This window comes from Galeopterus variegatus, unplaced genomic scaffold, assembly GCF_000696425.1.
Source record: "Galeopterus variegatus unplaced genomic scaffold, G_variegatus-3.0.2 Scaffold74, whole genome shotgun sequence".
Classification (NCBI taxonomy): Eukaryota; Metazoa; Chordata; class Mammalia; order Dermoptera; family Cynocephalidae; genus Galeopterus; species Galeopterus variegatus.
This window is the reverse complement of record NW_007726185.1, coordinates 609251-624736: the sequence shown is the minus strand read 5'-3', so window position 1 is coordinate 624736 and position 15486 is coordinate 609251. Positions and strand designations below refer to the sequence as shown.

At 44.5% G+C, this 15486-nt stretch overlaps 1 protein-coding gene across 3 annotated transcripts in view; it reads right to left on the bottom strand.

Moving 5' to 3' along the window:
• Positions 1 to 15486, bottom strand: part of FARP1 (FERM, RhoGEF (ARHGEF) and pleckstrin domain protein 1 (chondrocyte-derived)) — a 283653-nt gene that overhangs the window by 51185 nt on the left and 216982 nt on the right. For all 3 annotated transcript variants that reach the window (XM_008578376.1, XM_008578369.1, XM_008578383.1), the window contains exons 9-13: positions 13568 to 13663; positions 11962 to 12125; positions 11165 to 11233; positions 8481 to 8556; positions 7099 to 7348 (exon numbers count right to left, since the gene is read on the bottom strand). In XM_008578376.1, coding sequence (XP_008576598.1) covers positions 7099 to 7348; positions 8481 to 8556; positions 11165 to 11233; positions 11962 to 12125; positions 13568 to 13663 — 655 coding nt within the window. The remainder of the gene's footprint in view (positions 1 to 7098; positions 7349 to 8480; positions 8557 to 11164; positions 11234 to 11961; positions 12126 to 13567; positions 13664 to 15486) is intronic.

The window sequence follows — 15486 nt, the reverse complement described above, 5'->3', positions numbered from 1 at the left end:
GAGAACAGAAGGGAATTGGATTAATGATATAGGCCAAGCTTGTGAGATTTGGTTAGTTAGGTTTCCATGGCAACTTTCCAAGGCAGGAAGAGTGTAGGAAGAGTAAGGGGTTGAATCCATCAGCCACTGTAGGTGCTTCTGGAGAGAGCAGCCAACGTGTGTTCTCAACTAAGGAAGACCTATCTTTGGTCTTTCTGTAAACCACTGTGGGCAGAGTGACAAAGGCTTTCTTTCTTACACAGGAACTCTGAGGCCCAAGGAGTTGTTAGCTTGGCGTCATGAGCCAGAAAATCTTGTCCACGACTAACGACAGACTGCTCACCATACCACTGCAGGCTCTGAAAGGATCTCTCTATTGTTTCCTACTTTAAAACCACCTAACAACAGCTTTTCATAATAAAGCAGACTCACTACCTCAAAACCCCCATACAACTACCACCTCCACCTCTTGCTCAAAAGTAGAGTTAAGCACCATGCAATGTTTTTTAAAACACACACACACACACACACACACACACACTCTCTCTCTCTCTCTCTCTCTCTCTTTGCTCCTTCCTTAGTGCCCCTGGTGTGCTTTTGCATTCTGCACTGATTTCTAACTACTCAGTAGTCTGAAATTGCTGCACCTGCCCTAGCAGCAAGCTCCAGATTTACTCGGTGCTCCTTTCCATGACTGCATTAGCAGCACTAACCTTGCAGAGTTAGCCTTTGAGACCGGCTCAACAGGACTTACGTAGATCAGATATCCCGTGGCAACAGTTGATTTTTAACCCTCCCTACTTTCAACAGAAAGCCACCCCAAGACATACCAGAATAATCTGATCCAGAGTCCACATGAAGAAGCAAACCAGCTGCTTCCACTTACAGCTGCAATCAGACGCCAGAGGCCAAAAAAGAGCTGCAAGCTCAGGATCCAGGTCACACTCCAGTGACTTTGTCACTCAGTCAATCCACACTGAGATGATCCTGAACACATCCAAGTCTATTCAATTTGTAAAGCTTTCAGGGAAAGATGATCTTCTAATTCTTCCCCAGCTTCCACCAGGATGTATAACTGTTTTCACCGGGAAAAACAAGTTCCTGATGCTAAAGCTTTCATCTATGGATCTTATGGAGTGATGCTGTTCATTTTATGCTGCAAGACTTTTTTTCAAAATAAGACTCCACCTCTCTCCCCCCAGACATATGGATGGCATACAAATCAGCATCTCCAACCTTTGTTCATAAGGTAGATGCTCGGGAATCTCTCTCTAAATTACTCAAGGAAAAAATAAGTTGCCCTTTCCCGGTATGTATCCAAGTGGGCAGCAACCAAGACACTTTGATCTTTGACGCCTACAACTCTAGGCCAAATCATCATGAGAGTTTTTTGCTTTTCATTACTATTTTTTTAATAAAAGAAAATTGCTACATTAAATGGCATGCTAATTTTAATTTAAAAGTCATGGCTTCAATTTTAAATCCCAGTAACTGGCATTAGAGGTAAGTATATGTGTTCACTTGAGACCTCATTTCCCTGTATTAAGTTTCACTCAATTAACAGAAACAGATGGAATTAAACTAACAAGGAAAAAAACAGCCCCGGTAAATTCTTTAAGGTGGCCAGAGTAAATTTCTTTAATCACTTACTGTTCATTCAATAGTACCTTTTCTTCCATATGTTCTTATGGGTTTACCTAACGTGGCTGAACGTAAAACTCACCAGACAGCTATCAGCAATAGATTATTTTGAAATGTTCACCTCCCTAAGGTTCAAAGAAACTTGCTCTGTTATGGGCATTGCATAGAAAGGCTCTCTTGTAGTTTGGTTTGTAAAATTTAGCCTCAACAGAATAAACTCATACCGTGAAACTCAATGAAGGACAGCTTTAGAGCACCTAAGCCCATGACTATCAGAAGAGGAATGTTAATACACTCCAAGAGACGAGATCCAGAAAAAAAAAGACCTTTTCTCGGGAATGTATCTCTGAGAGCTCTTAAAATTGCAGCTAATCGGAATAGGGGCTTGGGCAAAGAGAAGAGAAGAAGATAGAAGCAAATAAAGTCAAAATAAACCTGATGGTTATGGGGCCCCCAGATTTCTTAAGGCTCGGTCTGCTGGTAACACAATGGCTACAGTTCCACCAAACCCATTCTGTGCTGAAATATGGAGTAATGTTTTAAGTGGAAAAAATTGATCAAAAGCACGTGCACACTGATTATGGATGTGAGAAAGGGTCAGTGTGCACATTCACAACAGTTTTAACAACACTTACAGTGACAGTTTCATATGTATACTTTTTCTTCCTTTAGAAACTCGATTGACAACACAAAATGATTCCAGGGCTAATTGTCAAGTTGAGTTCTGATGCACATTCAGGGCAGACTGGATTTTGTCTACGTGATAGAAATGTTGAGAGGCTCACGCTACATTTTAGTTTTTCAGGCCTAGCTGTTTTAGCACTGCTTGGTTTGAATCTTCAAAGATGTTCTTGAGAATAAAATCAGAATTATTTCCATTTTAAGTGCAGGCCACACGGCAGGACTTGGTGAGATAAATCTGTGAGAAATCTCCAAATATGAATCATACATGTAGGAAAGAATCTGGCCCACAGACTCCCTCTAATGAAATGCCTGTCTAATAGAATATCGTCAATGGCATACAGATGACTGTTAAAGGAAGCTGAAGCAATTCTTTTTGGTTCTGGAACTCATTAAATGCATTTCTTCATGCTAAAAGAATTTCTTGCATTTGTATGTTGCCTTTAGCAAGCAACAGCAACCACAAAAGGGTCTGCAACTTACATATTTCAAAATAATATCCAACAAAAGATATTAATGCAAGGAGGCCCTGGTGTGTTTCTACAGAGGGTCTGTCTTCCATCCATGGTCTTACACCGTTTCACAGAGTGGCCAGCATCTAAGGCCTGGATTCCTTGTTGAGTCAGGAGACCCGAACACTAGCTACTTACTGTCTTAGAAATATTAGTGGACAGGTCTTACAAAATCCCTTTGGAAATCTGAATGAATTCACAAGTCTCTAATCTCTGCTACCTGTTCTTCACACCCAACCTCAACCCTGGCCTTCCCCCACCGTTAGTTAAACTTTATGTAGGCGTGGGCCCCTCTTCAGCCACGCAGTGAGACTCTGAAGTCCAGCTAAGACTTTAGGACTTCAGAGCATGATAGATGGGATGATAGAGGCTGCTGACTTTTCCTGAGATCTGCACAAGGACAGTGGGGAGACCTGTCACCTCAGCAAACTTGCTTCACCAGGCTCAAAGAATGCATAAATTTACTCTCCAACTAACGTTCTGGAATCTTTATTAGTTAGGACAAGCACTCCTAGAGATAATAGTGAATATTCTCGGCACATTAGGATACATGGCCTTTGAAACTATACTCCCTCTCTTTGAAGCACCATTAATTACACCAGGATCGTTGCTTTCATAAATACTTCCCAAAAGGCAGAGATGGAGCTGCTTGGCTGGTATAAAACCAATGAGAGCAAAACCCCATGAGCAACTCTAAAAGTGGAAAATCTTGTCAATAGAGAACTGAGCGCATCACCATCGATCAAGTGCTTTTAAAACACTTCAGATAAAATCACTTCTATGAGAAAAAGCAAAACAAGATAATTACTGGAGCATGTTTTGCTTTAGAGGTTTACATTTTATGATCTGTACTACACGCTGGGTAAGTTAATCCCTATTGCTCATTCATGCTTCATTATCAGACTGCTGGACAATCAGAGGTAAAAAGAAAACTCATTTGAACAAACCACCTTCACGAATAAATCACAGGATTCCAAACTGGACTCTGCCTAACTCACATTTGACTGAACTTTCATACAGCAAATTGACATCTTTTTCTAAGTCCAACAGAATATGCAAAAACATGTTATAACTGCAAAATTCTGACAATATAAAAAGTAGTTCTTCCTACCTATTATAGCTTATAATTGCTTAAGTAAAATCTCCACATTTGATTTTAATTAATCCACACAAGACTCTCCAAAATTAAAAATATTGGTTCAAAATGTTCCTATTGCACCGAGATATTACATAGAATAAAAGGCGGAAGCCTAGAGACCAAGGTTACAGTTTCAGCTTTGTCATGCAATAGCTACTATGTGAAGTCACTTAACTTTGTCAGAAAACATTTTCTCATCTACAATATGAAGATTTGCCTAGATGATCTCTAAGGTCCCTTCTAGTTTTAAAGTTCTGTGATCTTGATAAATACAAAAATCTAAGAAAAAGTTTTCTCATCCATAAAATGAAGGTTTGCCTAGATGACCTCTAAGGTCCCTTGTAGTTTTAAAGTTCCGTGATTCTGTAAAGTACATAAATCTAAAGCAAGACGTAAACAGACTACTTCAATGAACAACTTTCAGACTATCCAATAATCAGTTTGACTCACCAATCATGCACTGAATCAAATGATTAGGAAAATTAAAAGAAGTTTGCGTAAAAATGGATTAAGTCCTCAGAGTCTTTAAAACCGACTTCTCGACATCTACATGGACAGAGAATCATTTGTGAACCACAAGATGAGTCACCGCTTCCATTTTTTATACTCTGCTGCCAAGTTCTCCTCAGTTTCCTGAACGATCTCAGCTCTTCCCTTGTGAGAAAGTCACATGACGGGCCTAGTAAGGCCATTGGCATGGTGGCACATCAGGGGCGTATCATTGTTACAACTCTTTTCAATAATTTCATAGTTGCTTAGGATCTAAAAATTGTATCCTACAATTTATCTTTTAAAAAAAAGTTCCAAAGACTGAAGAATACAAACCACAGGCATTAAGAAAAAGCATTTCATTTGTGATGCTTTTCTTACTGTGGAAGCAAGCCAAAAATTTAGCTAACTCTTTCAACATATTCCACTAGAATCTAGAAGGCAATCAGGTCTGGTTGAGAAGTGACCCTGGCTGCCCAGAAGAATTATCTGGGGAGCCCAAGTGGCACTCTAGACCACTTAGATCAAAGTTCCCAGGGTCAGGAACCAGGTGTCACTCATTTTTAAATGTCTCAGGTGATTCCAACGTGCAGCTAAGGCAGAGACACAATACAAGTCAAAACCAGGCTCTTTGATCTAAAATACAGGAATGCCGGGGAAAAGGCACTGGCAGGCAGGCAAGGTTTTAACAGAAGTCAAACCTCTCACTACTTACACTTTCTTTTCCTCCTGCTCAGAGAAACATCCAAGTGTCAGTGTTCCCCATAGAGGACAGTGTTCACAGGAGCATGAACAGTGAGAATGTGCATAAAAACCAACCGAGGGCAATGACACTGGAAAACAGTCCTCTTCTGTGCTGTGCAGGACTCAAAGGCTGGCATTTAGTTTGCTAACCTACTAGTGACAGGAGTGTCAACCACGAGTTATGACTTTTCCCTGCATCACCACTCAACAGCATTTCTGTGTTTCACCAGGAGACTCTGCGAGCCAGAATTATGACTTCTTACAACATAATGAATAATTTGACCCATCACTGCAAACCCAAACCAGACCAGCAATCCCAAGTAAATTATGATTCATGCAGATTTGATGACCTTGATAGCCCTTCCTATGAAGTCTGGAAAGCAGAAATAACCCCAATTCTTCCCATTAAAATATTAATTATTCTTAACTAAGATTTCACCAACACAATCTCAACTAGCAATGAATTTACACTTGGCCTTGAATTCTGTCAGTTCCTCACTTATGAGGCACAGAAGAGCAGCCCTCCTTTTAAGGAAGCGGGGAGAGTAAAACCAGCACGTTCCCTGTGAGCTCAGTGATACTTTAGTCCAAACACTCGACCCACAGGAGGGGGATCTGCATACGTAACTGAACATACACAGAAACCGCCATAAACTGTAACACTAAACGTGTTATCAGATTCATAATAAAGTGTTTCTTCCTAGCCTCGATGGCAGCCCGTCACGAGGACTTGCTGTCAGGAGGCCCTGTCCTCCTTCTCTGGAAAGCAAGCCACCTGGGTGAACTTTTGCTTTTCTTAAAGACTTCAGAAGTCAGGCGTACCCTATCCAAACACGTGCCTGGCCAAAGCTTCCCCTAACTAATGTTGACTAAAAATGAACGAGTCGCTAGGACAGATCATCTCTACGGAGCCCAGGCTGCCAACAGCTACGGACTGGCCTTCAGCGTCTCACTCCTCTTCCTCCCTCAAACGCAGGCCACCTGGGGCTCTGTGACTTCTCAGCAGGGAAGGGGAGCTCAGCGCTGCAGGGTTGCCAAATACTAGGGGCTGGCTCACGGGGCTCAGCATGTCACAGTCAGAATCACTAGACTCAGTCCCACTGCTGGTGGAGCCCTCGGTCATCTGCAGGGGTGCGGGCTGGCCTGCCATGCCACCAGCACACAGTGACTGCACAGTGGGGACCCTTGAGGTCAGACCCACGAGAGGCGCACCATTAGCCAGCCTTCTCCCTCCGCAAGCAGCCGCGCTGGCCAGTCCTCCCTTCTCATGGCCATCAAGCCTATCTGTGGCCTCTGGGGTTGACGCCACCTGGCTAAGGATGAGTGGATTTGTCTCTGACCTATTACACCTACTAGAGAGATTCTGTAGGCACGGCCTTTGCAAGATGGGCGAACAGTTTTCATAAGGAGGCCCCCAGTTTGGGAGAGTATCTTCTCCCACACTCTTCTCTCTATGGTCGTTTCCATTTTCGGAAACATAGCCTTGAGACCCAGTCCTGTCCCAACTCATATTTGGACTTGAACTGCTGCTGCTGGGAGACAATGGGGTGGCCAGGGGGCTGTGACCAGCTGAGCCCCTGAACATTTCATCTATCAGAGAGCTATGTCGTGGGAGTCTAGGGCTCCCGCTCATATCAAAGGTTATGTCTGCTGAATCGTCATCAAAGAATTCTCTGGAAGGAGGCCGGGAGAACTTTGCAGAGTGAGGGGAAGCCCTATGCCTAGCCTCTATTCGCCTCTCATCCCTGGAGAGCAGATAAACACCACTGGTCAAATCACCCTCATAATTGTCATTTGTTTGGGACCGTGCCTGGGACACTTGTTCTCTGAGAAGGTCGTGTTCACTATCTACATCACTGCAGTCAATGAAAGGAATGGAAGTACTGCTGCCTCTGGCAGCCCGGGATGCTGGACCTGTGCTTGGCTGCGGGGCCTGAGGTTTACTCTGCGGGGTCCTGTCCGCAATGGCCTCCTCCTCGTCCTCCGCCGGCGCCGTGGTGGCCCTGTCGGCCTGTTTGCTGCCCGGAGGGCTCCTCTTCCCAGCAGGGCTCGGGCGTGGCCCTGATTCCTCAGTGGAAACGTTCACGTCCTTTCCTGGCTGGCACCTCTGGCCACCCGGGGATTCGGCACGTTCTCCAAATGTAAGGCTGGCGCTCTGCTGAGACTGGGTGGGGTGGGCAGGAAAAGGACGAAGGGAGAGGGAGAGAGAAGGGAGACTGTTACACCAGAGCTGGAAAAAAAGGAGGGACAAGTCAGATTCTGATTTGACAACAGCTCCTCAGGCTTGGAGAGGCTGGAAGGGCTGCCAGATAAAGGCTGCATCCCCAGGCTTAGGGCAAAGCACTCTGATAATAAGCGGGCACTCATAGAAGCGCTCTGGTCGTGATCCAGAAAGATCTCTCAGGGTATGGAAGTGGACGATGCTGGGTCCCCGGCAGCATAAGTCAGGCATGATCTCAGCTTTCCAGGACCCACAGTCTCTATTGGGTCTCCAAAGTTCCTATGGAACAAGACAGCCCCTCCAGCCCATGGGGGGCTTCCCAAGGAAGGGTGGGCAGGGATAGAAGGAAAACATCACGGGCTGCTGGAGGCAAGTTGATGCAACCTTTGGAAAAATGACAAAAATGTCTTTGCTTACATTTAAGGTAGCAAGGACAGAGTAAGGGATCTTTTTGGACTCACAATGAAACCTTGTTCATGTTCTTCATCAACAAAGTTCTTATTCTCTTTTAGAGAAAACTCTAAACACTTACCCAGAGACCAACTCTGGGGAAAATGGCTCTGTCCACTACCCTCAGAGCAAGAGCGATAATGTCTTTTGTCGCCTGCTGTGGTCACTGCCCTGTAACACAAGCCCTGGGAACTCGCTACCCAGTTCTGTGCCAGCAAAGTTTTCCAAACTTGGCCCCACGCAGGAGCTACGCCCATCAGCTGCAAAGCAGGTCCCCATCACTTCACACAAGCAGACCCATTTAGCAGGAGGGTGGGCTGAGTGCTCCTGGCTCCCATGGAAGGTTCCACCCCGAAGCTGAGTTCAGGCCAACAAAGCAAACTTCTCAGTGCTTAGCACACAGTAGACAGACAGTCAACTGAAAACAGGACACGCTGCAGGGCCCAGGCCTGCTGTGCACAGCACAAAGCCGCTGACTAGCCAAAGCCAGGGCCCACAACCACACTCTTGTCTGTAAAAAACCCCAATGGTAAAGGATGCAGAACTGGAAAGCACACTATAAAGCCCTGTGCTCAGTAGAGAAGGTCTGGTGAAAAAGTTATAATAGTACATCACCATTACTGACCTGTTTTGGCACTTCTGAATTCGGTTCTGCAGGCTGCATAGCCAGGCTCCTGATGGAATGAATCTTGCTGTGTTTTCTTGGAGAAATCACACAAGACAGCTAAAGTTAGGGGAATTTAGTTTTTTTTGGTTGTTTGCTTTTAATTGAAACAATGGTCCTTTTATTTGAAGCATTAGGTCCTTCCTAAGAGGAACCCAAAGCTGGTTTTATAAATGCTACATGGAAACAGACACACAGCCATCCTTTCACTTGTGTGGTGTGGGGGTTATTTAAACCTTGAGGAAGTTCCCAGCAATCCCATGCTCCAGTTCACATGGTCCAGCTGGAAAAGGAGCATAAGCCCTTGAAGAGCCATTTCTAGTCCTGGGGAAAGTCACAGAGGAGGGTGGAGGTGGCAGGGCTCTCATGTCATCCGAATCCAAGCTATGTTCTGACAATATGAAGTCAATTCATGTATTTTGGGTAACTATTTTCTAGATCAGTTCTATCACTGAGGCAATTACCACTAATCAGCTAACTCTTTCCAAGTGTTAAGTTCAGAGGGAAAGGCCTGCCTTATAAATGAATTTATAGACTCACCAAAAGAAGAAACTGACTTTAATGCCACCAACATGCCTCCATTAAGTTCTCCCTTCCCTTAGTCTGCCTGTTCCCTTTTACACATTGAACGGGCATTAGCAAGTTTTCAGGTACTCACACTAATGAAACTACAGAGTTTACATTCCAATATACAGCTAGCTTTTCCTCAAAATACTCCAAATTACACAGAAAAGCTCTGGAGCGTCCACATTTTGAATTAGACAGAGAACTGGGCCACTTATATGGTCTTCAAAATATCCATTGCTAATTATTCAAGAAAATTATGGGGTTTATCTCCAGCTATGCATGCAAAACACCTTCTGAACATTATATTTCTGGATACAGGACAGGAGAAACCACCACAGATTTGCATCAGGGGACACGTACAAGCATGGTCACAGCAGCATGTTTGTTTCCGCAAAATCAAAATGAAACATCAAAACAACCTGAATGTTTATCAATAGGGAATAAAATAAAATGTAATATCTTCATAATATACTAGAGGACACTTAAAATAGATCTCAAAAATATGGGTTAAAAAAGCAAGATGCAGGGCCGGCCCGGTGGCGCACTGCTACAGTGCGCCGCTTGGGAAGCGTGGTGGCGCTTCCACCGAGGGTTCGGATCCCACATACAGACCGGCCGCTCACTGGCTGAGCGAGGTGCGGGAGCAACACCGAGGGTTGCGATCCCGTTGCCGGTCCAGGTCCGGTACGGGTGCGACACTGAGGGTTGCGATCCGTTGCCGGTCACGAAAAAAGACAAAAAGGAAAAAAAAAAAAAAAAAGCAAGATGCAGAATTATGTACAGTATGAGAGTCCGTATGTAAATTAAACAGCCCTCACCCAGAGCAATCCCACATATTCTTTTTGAATGCATGAATACGTGTACAAGAAGGGGCATGAATCTGGCAGCTGCCTCTGGGGAGGGAAGAAGGGAATTAATGGGCTGTGGCTCAAGGGGGCTTTAGCTATGTCTGTAACAATAACAGCTACAAATAAAAGAAAAAGAAAAAAACAAACAATGACGGACGCTCCTTGACATAATGATGGTTTATGTCCCTATAAACCCATCGTTAAGTCGAAAATATTCTAAGTCAAAATCGCACTTAATATCCCAATAAACCCATCATAAAGTCAAAATATCTTAAGTTGAACAATCATAAATCCAGATGCTCCTTGATTTATGGTGGGGTTATGTCCTAATAAACCCATCGTAAAGTTGAAAAATAGTAAGTCGAACCATCATAAATCATGTATGTCAAAACCTTGCATGTCAAAACGTTAAGAGCTGTTAATTCTTAGTAGAAATATGAGGTTTGTTGTCTTCTCTGTACTTTATTGTAATTTTTAAGTGAAAATGAAAAAAGAAAAAAAGTTAAAAAAAACAAACCCCACAGGCACTAAACAGTGCTTGGGCCCATCCCTTTGCCCCTGTGCCCTTCATCTTTGTCCCTTTTGGGTTCTGCTGCTCCCTCTGGACAGTGTAGTAGTCCTGAAGGGCGCTGGAGTTGGCTGGCCAGGGGCCACCTACCAGCGGTGGGACCTGGGCGACTTAACTCTTAGAGCTTCAGTGTGTCCATCTTTCAGAAGGGAATGAAAGCTACCGACTTCCCAGAGCTGGTGTGAGACTCACTGAGCCGACACGTGTCAAGCACGTGGAACAGGGCCCGGCACATGCGAAGATCTCTAGGCATTTGCTAACAACAACAATAACGGTAATAAATCCAGTTTCTTCTCACCTAAACTTCATTTAATTAAAAATCCTTCCAATTCAAATCCCCAAGTATTTAAGGACTCATGGATAAGTGACCTTTCATCACGCTTTATCCCCACTGCCATCTCCTGTCTTCTCTCCTCGCCCTCTGTCAGCGACCTCCTCTCCCTCCCTGGTTCTCTCCTCTCGCCTCATCTCATTCTTGAGTGTGTGTTCCCGGGTCCTAAAATGTTCCTGTCTAACACTAACCCTGCTGAGGCTGACTGTGCAGCAGTGATTCACAACCCGCTGGACACCGAGCCTGGGGAAAGAAATACTTAGCAGCAAACACCTGTTACCCAGAGAGCAGGAGTCGTCCCGACTGGAAACAGCGTTGAAGCTTCTCTTACCTTTCAAACTGCACCTTCTTATGTCCTCCCTCCTTCACATAGTCAAGAACCTGCTTCTGAGTCCGACCGCTAAAACGGAGACCAACAAAAGACATTCTCGTGTAAATGCATAAAAAAGCCTTCACGTCTTTACCCCGCTCCTTCCATAAATGGGAGGTACGCAGGCTTTCTCGGCTAGTCGGGAATCAAAGCCCTCCTAAGAGAATCTGTGTTTTTGTGTCCATACACTCTTGACATCTCCTTTTGCACAGATAAAGCATTCAATGAACTAAATCCACTTAATAATTGTGTGTTTGGTTATTAAGCAACCATCCCAAGAGTCCGTGCCTTTCATGGAGGCAGGGATAATTTGGTTCACTGTCAGACCCCCGATCCCTAGAACAATATTTGACACACAGGAGATACTCGAATATTGGTTAAAAAATGAATGGAAAAGTGACCCAGTGATGGGCAAATCTACGTATCATTCTACAAAGCACCACCAAGTGTTAATAAAGTGCTTTTGCTTCCACAGAGAAAGCAAATCCTTTCTGAATTAGAGGATCTGTTAGGAGTTTGCTGTGGCTGGGCAGATTGCCTGGCTGTTCTCTAACATCAAAACTGAAGCCAGCAGGGATGACTCCAAGAGCCGGCTGGGATTCCCAAGCAAGCACCTCCCTCGGCCACAGCTCCCGGAGGCCAATGCACGTTCACCTTATCCACCTGCTGGACATCACAGCAGCTGGGACAGGGAGCAGGAAAAGAAAAGTCCCAGGAAAAACGTTCACGGGGCAGTCGGTGTGAAATGGTAACCTTACCTGAACCGGAACGACGAGCCTCGACTGAAGAGAACGGGCTTGGGCTTTGGTTTGGGCTCTTCAAAAAGTCTAAAAAAGGCATGATGTTCAACGCAGATTTTCCAGAAGGACTTGCAAAAATCCCGACTGGCCATCAGGAATTCCAGCGTGTCCTGGTACGAGCTCTAAAAAGAAAAAACACAACTTTGGCTTTTCCCATTACCTACAGACATTCTGTAACAATGTGAAAAAGGAGCAGAAAATGAATTTGTCCAATAAAACTGCAATTGTGTATTTTATTATAGTGAGACCATAAATTCAGAGATTTAGTAATATATAGTTATTCCTGATGATAAGACAGTCACTATTCAATCATTTCCTTCTCCATAGAATTCCTTAGAGGAACTAACAGAAAACAGTGGTACAGATTTAGTGGAAGAGATAACATTTCTTTGACAGAATCTATAAACAAGTTATGTTTACTTGGCTTACATTTCCATAAAAAAAAAAATCCAAGTACTAAAATTCCTTTTTTGCCTCCTTAATATAAACAAAACCCAAGTCTTCTTTCTGTTTTCTTCCTCATGGTTCATGTCAACTTTGACTTCGAAGTCATTTCTCCATAAAACAGCATATGGCTCCAGCCTCTAGGGGCCCCGGAAACTCTACAGGAAATGAAATTTGTTTTCTGGAGCATAAAAGTATTACTGCTAGCTGAAAAATTCATGTCCTTTGATTCTGGAAATGGGATATAATTTTCTACTCCTACCTTGAATGCTCTTAGTTGAGCGGCCATAACATGCAAACAAAAGTAACCAAGGTCCTCTGCACTGCCGGCAGTTGTGACTGCATGGGGGGATTGCGCAGTTCTGGGCAGACCCAACTTACAGACAACTCATGCTGTGGTTCTTCATTTGTAAGTCGGCTTTTTGCAACTCAAAATGCATTTTCCCATAGAAAGCCATTTACAGTGGGTGTAAGCTTCCCAGGTCAGGCATGAAAGCTAAACCATAAGCTTAGACAGCCATTTATCATGTTTTTTTCCCATGGGAAAAAGGCCTCTACGCTGTGGTTGGGGACAGACACCAGGGTGTGTCCACCACCTCCTCCACTGCCGTTTCTGGCAAATGAAGATGCTCTTCCCTTCCCTGACCCAGTGCCAGTATGAGCCACATGGTTAGGGGCTCCGTGGGAAGTAGTTGGAGGACCTGGCTGGCCAGCGAGAATGAGCTCTGTTAGAGGTTTGCAGCAAACACAAGGGACTGGAGAGTGGGGAACAGCTTCTGGGTGGTCCGGGTGTGCTTAGAGGACAGCAGAACACTGAATGGGGTCTCCAGGTGGGGCCAGGGGCTGGACACACAGCAGCAGCATAGCTCAGGTTGTTTGTTGGGAGGGGCTGCCTGTTGTACAGGGAAGTGGCCCTCTCCCCAGGTGCACACCTGTGCATATCCTGTGACAGCTGAGGAGTTACCATGCATTTGGACATAGCTGTCCGTATAGACTCTCCGTGTTCATTCTTACAGAAGCACCTCTCAGGGTAACCCTGCTGAGTGCAGACCTCAACCCCTAGCAGGGCACACTCCACCAACAGTGGTGCAGCTGTCCCCTATCCCCTTGAGTCACTTACATTTGCATCAGGGCGGAGCTTGATGAGAAAGCGCTTCCTCTTGAAGCTCAGCTTCCGCACCTTGGCCCAGTTGAAGGCATTGATCTTAGTGAAACCCTGCAAAGAAAGACAGCAGCCAGTGAGCCAGGAATGCATAACGAGCAACATGGGAGCTGGTCTGCTTTGCTTCTGGGAGCCGAAGGCAGGAGGCAGCCATTCGATCGCTCCGTGAGGTTGCCTTTTGCGGGAGAATTCACAGGATCCATGGCTATCGATGGGCTCCCTGCCCGGATCAGTATTTCTCACTAATTATATGATTTGGCATTCAAACTAAGTCTGCCTCTAGGGAGAGAAGAAGCTGGTCAAAGTAATGATAAAAAGAAAGATAAATAAAAATGAAACCATGACAACCACCACAATAATTAGCAGCCATCATCAGGGGTGCCAGGCACTGTCCTAAGGGCTTTATACACCTTATCCTATCAAACCTTACACAAAACCCAGTGAGACGGATTTATTATCTTCATTTCACAGACATGGAAACTGCAAAATGGATGTATTTTAATTTGCCCCAAATCACACATTTAATGAGGCAGGAACTGATTCCCGAGCACGTGCCTTGACCAGCAGCGACTGTGAATCCACAGCAGGTTAGCAAGCCACGCCTCGTCCACACTGGCCTGCCTCCTGTGCTCGTCATGCTTCCAACAGCCCCGGTAGGACGGAGGAAGGAGGCCGGGCCTGCTGTGTCTCCCGGTGGGACACACGTGTCCTAATCGTCTTTGGCAGCTGAGGGGTGGGCAGGAGGGGCGTGGTAGAGAAAACAGAGTTTTCAGATACCAACTCCACCAGCCCCGTCTCAACCAACATTAGGATTCCTCTGGAGCCTCTTGAAGACCAGGCCCACTAACTCAGAGAGGTAAGAATGAAGCAACCAGGCACTGGCAAGCTGAAGTCCAAGATACAGCCTTTGCACACGCTTAAGGGACCGAGCAATTCTCGATATCTACACTCGATATCTAGCACAACCAAAGCAAATTAATTCAATTGTAAGAAACATCTTTCCCCCCTTTATGATTTTTAGAAATGTTTCAGGGTTGTGATTTTGAAATTTAATGGTAGTACTGACAACGATGTTTGGTTTTAATGTTGTTCTTATCAGGTACTAGAGAGCAGGAGAGCAGGTGAAACACTAACAGGAGTGGTCACCTCCTCACATGCCACACCACTCTCAAAATGGCACTCCCTACTATGCGATCTGACACCCAGCTCTGACTCTTCCTGGGGTGTGATTCTGTAACGAGTAATGAGTGTCATAAACATCTGACGCATGAACAAAGAATCACTGAGACTCTTGTAATAAAACACGAAAGGGGAAATAAGCGGATCTGGCAGAACTCAGGGAAGTACACTTCAGGTCATGCACATATTTGCAACTTCAAATCTGGGTGAAATTTGACCAATTCATGAGAAAGGCAGATGCTTTCTTTATATCCATTTGAAACTAAAGCACAGGTTTCCTGCTTGTGCTTAAAAGAAATGTATTGAGGAAACTTTTGGGGATGGTGCGTATGTTCATTATCCTGATTTCGCTGATGGTTTCACTATATATATACACTTTATAAGAACCTATCAAACCAGGCTCTTTAAATATATGCATTCTATTGTATGTCAATAATCCTTCAACGAAGCTTTGAAGAAAAACAGAGAAGTACTGATCTATAAAACAATCCAATAGCAGGGTGATCGAAAGAACACACATTTTAGGTGCAGACAATCATTATGTCCTTAAGTAAAATACAGGTAAGAATTTAAGTGCTGTGTGCTTTCTTGCAAAATTACCCCAGTGCCAGAATATAGCTTTTATGATGTATAAAACTGCTATATCTTAAAAGTATGCATTACACTTTTCTTTTTAACTTAGGTATATCTGAGGTTCC